Raw genomic sequence first — 10,883 nt, forward strand, 5'->3', positions numbered from 1 at the left:
AACCTTTTGTGAAACAGAAAGGTTCTTCAGATGTTAAAGGTTCTTTATGGAACCATTTAGACAAAAAGGTTCTTCTATAGCATCGTGAAGCACCTTTATTTTTAAGAGTGTAGTCAGAACATTCTGTTTTTGCTTCAAATTGGGTTATTATTAAATCAAATTATGTATATGAAATTATATAACTAAATGATATGAAATGATATAAATGATATGTATATGAATTATATAACTAAAATTAAATAACTGTAATTACAGATTTAGGTTAAATAAAGATGTCAGTCTTTATTTTTCTTCTTTTTAGGAAACAAATCAAAGAAAAAATAATCAAATTCTACTATTCCTAATATTCTGTATGTTGCTCAAAAACAAAATATATTGTGTTCAGCGGAAAAAAGTTTTTTTTGTTTTTTTTTACCCAGTCATTTAAAAATAACAAATTTTAGAGCTGTAATGACAATACCGTGATACCGTGAAACTGTGATATTTTTGCTTAAGGTTATTATACAGTCAAAATCTCATACTGGCCCATGCCTAGTCTACAATATCATAATTGTTGTTTCTAAACACGCTTTGAAAGCCCATGCAGCAAAATTGATCTAATTATCATTATCGCTAAAATACTGACATATAATTTTTTGTCAATAATATTACACACCTCCAATTGTGAAACTGAATCACAATAAATAAAATAGAAAAAAACTATGTATTCATAGATAATACATAATGTTCTGTTTGAAATGTTTTGTGAATAATGATTTTTGTGTAAAATTTTGCCACTGAAAAAATACTGTTCAACCACTATTTTTTTTTTCAGACTTTGTGAATAGCCTTTTACAATACCATAAATAACGCATATTACATTCAAATGATAGACTTTTCTGTGCAAATAAGAGCTAAAGATACCAAACCAAAAACCATCCCATACACAAAACCATTTTTAAAGTTAATAGCACAGTATAACGAGAATATCATTTAACATCAGTGACTACCTTTGCGCACCATAAAACAGATCTGCTGAGTAATGGAAGAAGAGAGAAAGCTACAACTGGGTCAAAGATAGGTTAAACGAATATGCCAAAAAGCTGAGAGCCCCTGAACTGCGGTTTCACAAAGGCTAAGCCTGTGCCCTGCCTCTAAATCATTTGACAGTTGGTATGCTTTATAAAACTCTGTTGCCAGTCTCTTCAATGCCTAGCCAAATGAGAGACGCGCAGTCATCTGGCAAGGCCAAACAAAACATGCCAGTGATTCGAAACGTCCATGAAATATGAATAATGCTTTAAAAAAAAAAAGTGTCTCTTAGCTGCCAGACATGGGCTTATTAAAAGTCTCTTGACCATGCAGCCTTCAAATGAGCATGCGGCCGAACAGACTAGTTTATGCTGGTGTAAAACGGTGTGAAAACTCGACTGGGTCCGATCCAAATCTGGTTCCGTTTCGTTATTCACAACAGACAGTCTGTTGATCATCACATTCTCACTTCACTATAAGTGACAGTGAATCTAGGTCACGACAGTGAAGAGACGACAGCCACTGGAGCTCGATTACCTTGACTGTACAATTAACGAGTTCAATTAATACCCTGGTACACAATAGTATAAAACCGAGCCAAAGAGCATTAAATTAATTTGTCATACGAGTGAGCCGATACATGGTGATTCCCTTGATATGTCCTCGCTAATCTGTTTGTGCTCAAAACAACATCAGCCAACAGTCAGGTTGCCATGGAGACAATTTTTTTTTCATCAGCACCACTGAATGCAAGTATGTCAGTGCTGGTGAAATAATCATGAATTGAAACTAATTCAGTATTGAACAAAGGCTGGGAAAATATTGTTACAGATGCTGTAGATCTTCAGAGCAGCTTAATACGGTCACAGCCCTCTGGAACACTCAATTCTGATAGGTCAATCAGAGGACTTTTGCAATCAAATAGGTCACCGCTCATTATTGCAAAATAATGTAAAGTCAGATGATGTGTCAGCTGCTTCATGCTGGGGTGTATTTTGCAGTAATGAATAACTGAGTACATTATATCTTACATATTTGATAGCAAAATGCCATGGCTGAACTCTGAATCAAGTATCATTATGTGGTATAATAATATGACTACCCAGCAAATGAGTATCTGGGAATGAAATTCTGACTAAATGCTATAATCTTACTGGTACACTGTTTAAAAGTTTGGGGGTCAGCAAATATTTTTTTTAAATTAATATTTATTTAGCATTTAATTGTATTAATGCATCAAATTGATTGCTTCATAAGTGAATAGTGTTCTTCAAAGTGGAAAGTGTCATAGTTTCCACAAAATTATTAACCAACACAACTGTTTGCAACATTAATATTGTGAAATGTTTCTTGAGCATCAAATCAGCATATTAGAATTATTAAAAAAAAAATCCAACCCCAAGCTTTTGAAAGGTAGTGTATATTCGGTTTCTTTTTTCTGCATAATATTTTTGATTTATTGCTTTAACTGGAGACACCCGAGCTTCCAGTCCTCCATTATAGGTTTAATGTTTACCATAAATATAAATCTCAAGTCCCTCAAGGTCACTGTTACTAGTCACTGAATGAATCGTATCCTTTGCAGGATACTGACCAGATCTACATTATCCCTCTGACAAGAGCATGTTCCCACATACAGGTAATAATGGCTGACAGTCTACAGCAGCAATATGGGTCTTACGTAAAAGAATCAAGCACCCACACAAAAAAAAAAAAAGAAAAAAAAAGAGAATTATCCTTCAGAAATGACAGTTGTGATATTGTGCCTATTGGACAAGCATGCAGTCGATCTTTAATTTTCACAGCTTGAGGGTGTGCTATTTGCTCTCTTTACTACTGGCTTTATAAACGTAGCGTGTGGGAGGGTTGGCTCCTCACCATTGCACTGATGGTTTCCTCCCAGTCAGGTCGCTCTCGGGGGTGGATGCTCCTGGCAAGCTCTGGCACGATATCGTCTTCTTCCGGGTGCCGTCCAGGCCTCAGGCCCCTGAGGGGAGAGGGGAGGGAGAGAAAAGAGGCAGAGAGTTAGTCTGATAGCCTGTGAAATAAACGGATATAGCCTGCTTTGCGGCTGCCTTTGAGAATTACGACAGCGGAGCTGAGTGGAATATCAGACAGTCAGTGTGACAGAAAAAATGACAAGTCCTCAATGTAAGGCAGTGAATTAGAACATCCCATCCTTCACAGAGGTGTTAATGGCAGCATCATTTCAATTAAGCAAGATGTCGAAACTAATCACAGTGACATGAAAGGGAAAAATTATTATCCAGCATGCACAGCAGTGAATCAAAATGAGATCCCTACAACAGCATGTAGGGATATCTGCCAATTTATGGGGGGAATCTGCAGTTTTCTTTGGAAAAGCCTGCCGTCTAGAAAAGTTTATCATAATCATATGGTCTTTAATGGGTGATATAAAAGAAAGTTAAGATATTATGTCCTTCCAACCCTGCTGAATGAGAGGGTGGGAGAGACAAAGTGGCAATCTGGCACATCTCACATGGGCAAAATGACAAACCACCACTGATCAGAGATGAAAAGCGCAGCGCGGTCAGTGGTACCGTTATACTTTCCAAAGTGGGGGATGTTCTGACAGAACAGAAAATTGTTTCCATAAAAAGGCTTGGAACAAATGACATAAAAGTTATACTATATGGATTAAACCAATGTGGATGACCTGGAAAATGGCTTTGAATATTTATTTATCTGCTTTGAGCAGAGACTCTCACGTTGGAGTGAAATACGTGACCCTGCATCTTACAACACACACATCCAGCAAATGTCACTAACTGTGAGAACGTGCCTGTATTTTTACTTTAAATATATGTTGCCATTTTGCAATAAAAAAAGAACTTGACATCACCACACAAATCTGAGCTAAATTAATGACACGGTTTGCATCCTTGTAAGACTTTAATTATGCTGCTGATTTATGGAGCACAGTAAAAATGGTTCTCGCCATAAGGAATGTGCAGGGAAGGCACTATTAAGATGATATGATGAGCAGGAGTGCTATTTAAAATTATTCTTGTTCATCTGAAATTGATTCAACTTCTGACAAAATGATCTTGAAGATGGCAAGAAATGAACAAAGAAGAACAGTCCTAGCACAAGGACATTAGACTACCATTCAAAAAAAGTATTGTTTTCAAAGAAAATTATATCTAAACATCCTTAAGACAAGATCAACTCACTTGAGAAGCAAAACTGACAAGACTTATATTGTACAAACAGAATATATATTAAATTAAGTGAACTTTTTTATGCCATTGGTAAATAGTTTTTTTCTTAAGTACAAACTAGGGCTGCACGATAAATCGCATGCGATATTTAATGCGCATCTTGTCAGAAAGCCGGTTCTGTAATCAGCGGTAAATCTCCATCACCTGCGGGCTTTCACATTGAGTAGCATTAACTACACAGAGCCGTTGTTCACTGACGATCTGCGCAAAAAATCGTGCGAATATGAACGTGGTTTTGCGCAGCTCATCAGTGAACAACGGCTCTGTGTAGTTAATGCTGCTCAATGTGAAAGCCCGCAGGTGATGGAGAATTACCGCTGATTACAGAACCGGCTTTACTGATAAGATGCGCGTTAAATATCGCATGCGATTTATCGTGCAGCCCTAGTACAAACCAAACTAAATTCTGGCAGATTACGGTTTAAAACAAGAAAAAAAATGGCCTGTGGGGTAAGAAAAATAAACTTAATTCAAAACTTATCCTCTGAAAGCAAGTCTTAATACTGTACAATTTTACTGTGCAAATTGATCCAGCTTGAAGGCTGTTTAGACACAGGATTGTTACTGAAAGTAATTTTGTGCAGTGTATGCTTCAAAACAGGTCTCTGTAGCACACGTGCATCTCCTCCCCCTCTTGCTGTCAGTTTCAGGCTCACATGAACACAGATCCAACATTTCAAAGCAGAATAGAAGAGGCTGGGTTATCCATACGTTGCCGACCTGATGGGAGATTCCATCACGTACATGTGAAGATAAGCAAGGTTTTCTGGGGTGAGGGTAGCAAGATATGCTATAATATTAATGGCAGGCCCACACGGAATCTGCACCCGCAGAACTTTGCAGTAAACTCTGAAGATTTCCACAGAATTGGACCTCCTGCCATTCAGAAATTACTACAAATCTACCACCCCCTGCATGCTTAATATTTTTGCTAATCTGATTATGCTTTTAACTGCAGATATGAGCATTGTACTGTCAGATACTGGCAATTTTACACATTACACCAGTTTCAGACAAAAAATAACTAAATAAAATAAATGACTAGGAAGCCACTGGCTCCTAAAATGAACAATTAGAAGCCAAATAACTAATTACAGATATGCTCGATAAAGAGGGTTGTTCAAAACCAATTAATTTCAATTAGTAATAATAGCTACCTATTGGATTTCACATGCAAATAAATTTTTTTTTTTTTTTAAAGAATCCCATTTTTTAACAACATTAGTATGAACAAAATAAGTCTGTGAACTCAGTAATGGTTCTGAACCATTCACTAATTGAGTCTGATTCAAACAACTAACTTATATGCGAGGTTTCAATTAATCTTTTTCCTCACTAAAAAGAACCAGTTCCCAAGAAAAATAAATAAATAAAATTAATGAGATGATATCTGAGAAAACTGCATTTGGACACACAAAAATATCTCCTGACTTAATTTGTTGAGCATTTTTATTTTTGTCACATTTATGACTAATTTAGTCACAGTTTGGAGACCTTCCATGATTAAGTTTTCCCGTCTAGATTTTAATTACATATCAAATCCCCAGATTTTCCCTCAAAATCAGCATAAAAAAGACAGGGGGTATAGACAAGATCCAATCCAACTCTTAATCACATTACTTTCCTGTGTATCTCCTAGGGCTGTGCAATTAATCGATTTCGATTTTGGCCTCCAACGATTATGAAAATACAATAATCGAGATAAAACTATTATTACGCCCCCATTCCGCCCCCTTTTCCAGCGCTGCGCTTTCGTTCCTCCATAAAATGCTCACAGACGGAACAGAAAACAGACATGTAAAGTCATCTTTTAGCTCAAGGTGCGTGTCTAAACGGTCAAATACACGCAAAAATGTGTCAAAATCAGGCGCTTAGTGATTATTCATGTATACCTTCGTCGGTCATGTAATAAATGAACGTAAAGTGTTGAGAATGAAAATACGCATGTAACGGTAAATTGGATCCGTGCGGCTCTTAAAGTGACAGCGGGCTATTTTCCTGCTGTGACTGTGCGCTTAATATTAATCAAACAACAAAAGACAAATTCAAACTCACACACTGCTCTTGAGTGAAGGACTTTTGTAGCTTTAATAAGAAACAAAAAAGTGAAATTCTTACATTGAAGACTATGCTGTTTTATTTTACATTTGATCATTCATTTCTGTAGTAGGCTGTAAACTGCTTGAGACTTGCATGAAAAAAGCATTAAAGCACAGTTTGTTTCATTTGTATCTTTTTATTCTATTGTATCTTTACTTTGCTTTTTTATTACTGACTATCTCCACTCATTTATTAATTAAAGTTGTGGAAAACACCTATTAAAAATCTTAAAATGTACCTTTCTGGCCTAGTGGATCTTAAGGACATAATACAATCTGAGTATGGATGTTGTGTTTCAGCCACTGCAGGACAACAGAGATAATTGGGATGTTTCTTGGGTCGAGATGGAGTGGTCGCCATTGTGTTATGTCACAATACCCTCATCACATCCCAATGGAAGTCATTAACTCCTGGAGGCCAGTGCAGGTCATGCTGGGCTTTCATAAATCACGAAAGCACCTCTATTCTGAGTCAGCATTTCATTAACACACAGATTATATGTGGGAAAAAATGGTATATCAGAGCTGCTCCTATTCTAAAGATCCTGTCTAAGCGAGCTCCAGAGACTTCAAAATGTTGAAGCAAGTCTCACACTGTCTGCTGCACAGATTCCTCTAAGGCAACTGCCCCTAAAACAAATTACTGTAAAACATTTTCATTAGGTAGCTTGTTCTACCCTTGAGAGAAGCCATCAGGAAGATCACACTAAAAAAATTTGAAGTTATTTCAATCACACACACATTTGGGCATTTTCGAGTGGGAATGATCAAAACAACAGCTAGCCTTGGAGAGCTGGTCTAAACGAGTGCTCACAGAAGACACCGGACCTAAAGCTCGCTGTCCCCTGCAGGGCACTTTCTATCTGCAAACTCCAGTGGCAGAGTGTCAGAGAAGTAATGCCAGTCAAAGCAGCCCACACAGAGTAACACTTTCCTACTAAACTCAGCAAAGACGAAATGTTTTTTATCACGAGAGGCTGCCGGCACTGAAATCAACAGCACAGACCATAATGCTTCTGCGACTCTGAAGAGGGATTTTGGAGAAATTAAATGATGGTCTATTGGAGGACTGGTGCATGGCAAGTAGATGAAGCATTCACGTTTGCTTTCACATCTGGTTTTCAATCAATCTGTGGGTTCACCACGCACAGACTAAGAGATTGTATTTAAAGGAATAGTTCCTCCTGAAATACTTTTTGATTATTTACACCATTTATGCCCATATGACTTTTTCCATTTGGCATACAATTATAAAAAATGTGTAAATTTTCATATGCTCACACAAAGCTATCGTATAACCATTTTATTCCATAGTTTTTGGTGATTTTGCTCTATGGAAAAGAGCTAAACATTATTGTCAAATATACTTCTGTTTTCTATGAATTACAGCATAAAGGCTTGTGATGACATGAGACTACTTAATAATGACTGAATATAAATTTCTGAGTGAACTACTTAACACTTCACACAAAGTCCTTGGTTTCAAGCAGGGGCAAGTCCTGCAGGAATGCTTCGTCACTGTGAGGACGAACAAATTGTCAACTGACAGGAAAATGCTGATAGAAATGCACTCTGTCAGCATGCAATATTTCAGGAAGCAGAGAGCTCTATGCTGTTTGCGCCGTCTTACCCAATCACTGACACAAGAAGATTCTGGTCTAACATGGATGTATAAAAACAAATCTGTGTGGTTTGTCTAATAGAGCACTCAATAAATAAATCAATCACTTCTTCTGCACCCCTATGAATCTACAGTACCACAGCAAACAAAATTATATTTTATCAGAGTTGTGAATCTAAAGTCTGAATTGAATGTGATGGAAAAACACACACACACACACACATACACAGAACAATGGAATCATACAGAGGGACAATAAATTGACAATTTGTAAGGCAATTTCTGATTGCATTGCCTTCACTGGCTGCAAGCAAAGCGAACATGCAGCACTGCCACTGCAGTTCGACTGGTGAACATCCTAATGCTGTTAATTTAATGACCCACGGGCTTAAATTAGTCTGACAAATTACTCACTAATTAATTTGCAGTTACAAAACAGAAATCTCAAAAGTATTTTGATGGAGAAAAAAAATCAATTTTTTCCAATTTCCAAAATTGTATTGATCATATGTTAGTACGAGTATATTTCCACATAGCATTTGCACTAGGAAAAGAAATATACTTCAAAAGTCCCATTTAACCTGCAATCACTTCAGCAGTCAGGTGTTGAGCTGGGAGAATACGAGCTGGAAACAGTGACCTAACAATTAAGGATCTAGACTGCTAACACAAAGGTAGTGGTTTAAAAATCCAAGTAGCCTGAGATCACAAACCCGTTTTATCACTTTAGTGCCCTTGAGTGAGGCACTACACCCCCAAGTTGCTCTGAGCAAACTGGCCCTGCAATCAGCACACAGTAAGCCGCTTTGGATAATAACCGTCTTGTAAATGGCAAGTAAATGGCCACGCGACCAACTGATCTACTTTACAGGTCTCGCACTGAAACCTAGATGCCGTCAATTAGAGCAGTAACGAAGTTTAGTCTTCAAAAATGAACTATTACGTATTCTGTTCTGCACTTAATAAACAGCAAACTACTTGCCTAGCTGGAGGCTATTCAATGTCAGAGTCCTACTCTAGAGGCCGCTTATTTAAGATACGCATGCAGTGCAGTGGCAGGACAGAATAGTGAAGGATTGCAGAGCTCCAGGCCATCGCAGTATTAGGGACTGTGGAAGAAAAGCCTCAGCACAGCTAAAGCATTCCCCTAGTGACTATGAATCATAAGCACGGGTGTGTATGAAAATGACGACCACATCTGGAAAGCTTTCCACAACAGCTGAGAGAGCACGCTGCCTCCCCTTGTCCTTTTCCTCGCCTTCCTTCACTGATGTTGCGCTAATATCTAATATAAGATAAGCTGTGGCTGCCATGGCAACCCTCGGCATACCAGATTTGGACTGTGTTCAAGTGAAGCCAAGGGCTAAAATGGCTGGACAATAATCCTCAAAACGCAGGACAATTGCAGCAGAGCCAGAAACCGTCGGTGGGAAGGTGACAGTTGAGGGGTTTAGGGCAGAATTTCAGAGTGGACGCCAAAGCATGCAGGCTCTGCTGATCATGTGACTTGTACTCAAGAGCTCAGCCTTGAGAGTGGGTGGGTGGGTGTGTACTGGCACTGTAACGCATTTCATTGGCTGCCACTGCTTTACTACTCAGCATCGTGGATTTTCATACAGGCTGTGCACTCAGCACCATGTCATCTGACCGCAAAATTTGGGGTTTAATGACGGCAGGGATATATTTATGAGAAGAATGACGTTATTCCTAAGTGATCAATGATCTGAAGTTGGGTATTTACTCATGCTAGCAGCTTGGTGATGTTGGATATATGAATGCATCTCTCTAAGAACCTTTAGCCTATATTGTTTCGGCTGCATCTGCCTGTACCTCCTAACGCTTGCACTTCTGACATTTCTTCTCGAGCCCCTGGAGAGGAATAGAATGTACGTGCCCAAGCCTTCGCTGCGCACACACGCTGCACACTGAAATAACCTCTACACTTATGAATGAAACAGCAGGGAAGCAGAGGGCATGATGAGGCAGGGACACACACACTCACACAGGAGCAAGAACGCGACACATGTAGAAACAAACAGGTAGCTTAAATGAGTAAAATATCCCGGGTGACTTAGGGGTCTGATGAGGAAGGACGGTGAGTCTTACCTGTCAGAGATGTCATGACTTCCTGTGGCTCCAAGCAGTCCGAGAGCTGCACTTCCCACCACTGCAGCAGCCCCACTGCCAGCCTCCATGATACTGAATCACTGCAGGAGCAGCCTGCCACAGAGAGAGAGAGAGAGAGAGAGAGAGAGGCAGGGAGGGAGAGAATGAGAGCGAGGGAGAGAGAACAAAAAAAAAAGATGTAGAGTCAGTACAGAGTTTGAAATGAGAGACGAAACAAGATGGACAGGGTGAAAATGAGAGTAAAACAAGCAGAGGAGAGAAAATTACACAAAGATTGTGTGTCTCTAGAGGATTGTGGAAACCTGGGCAAAACTCTAATCTTCATACTCTATTGAGCACTTTTAAGATGATGCTTAGACTTTAGGAAAATTTTATTTATCTGCTTTCAAATGGTGACATTGCATTCATGTACCTTGATCTGTTAATACAATTTTTAAAAATCCAAGCAGATTAACTAGGTTGTTATTTGGTATTTGGTGAGATTATCACATCAGCTGATACCTGCACCTGTATGCCGATTAACAGTGACAGTTCTCCCTTGTGCTAGATTAAAGATTAATGTTTAGCCTTGCCAAAGGACAACAGATATTTTCAAATATCTTAAAATGGTTTTAGAAAAAATATTTAGAAATCAAATTTTTCCTTATAATTTGTCGATAAAACACAGGTGTACACAAAAATTGTCTAGTTAAAACGTGAAAAAGCTTTTACTTTAACATCCAACAGCCAATGATCATATTCTTAATTGATCTAAAATAAAGCTGAAAAAAAAAAAAAATAAAT

The 10,883-nt window shown here is 38.3% G+C and overlaps 1 protein-coding gene across 3 annotated transcripts in view; it reads right to left on the reverse strand.

Moving 5' to 3' along the window:
• The window catches only part of LOC107693525 (rho GTPase-activating protein 32-like), a 115,176-nt gene that overhangs the window by 54,328 nt on the left and 49,965 nt on the right, over window positions 1-10,883 (reverse strand). For all 3 annotated transcript variants that reach the window (XM_016492943.1, XM_016492942.1, XM_016492941.1), the window contains exons 2-3: window positions 10,080-10,193; window positions 2,890-2,998 (exon numbers count right to left, since the gene is read on the reverse strand). In XM_016492943.1, coding sequence (XP_016348429.1) covers window positions 2,890-2,998; window positions 10,080-10,168 — 198 coding nt within the window. In that variant the 5' untranslated portion in view covers window positions 10,169-10,193. The remainder of the gene's footprint in view (window positions 1-2,889; window positions 2,999-10,079; window positions 10,194-10,883) is intronic.

Source organism: Sinocyclocheilus anshuiensis, unplaced genomic scaffold (genome assembly GCF_001515605.1).
Source record: "Sinocyclocheilus anshuiensis isolate Anshui unplaced genomic scaffold, SAMN03320099.WGS_v1.1 scaffold1208, whole genome shotgun sequence".
NCBI classification, from domain to species: domain Eukaryota; kingdom Metazoa; phylum Chordata; class Actinopteri; order Cypriniformes; family Cyprinidae; genus Sinocyclocheilus; species Sinocyclocheilus anshuiensis.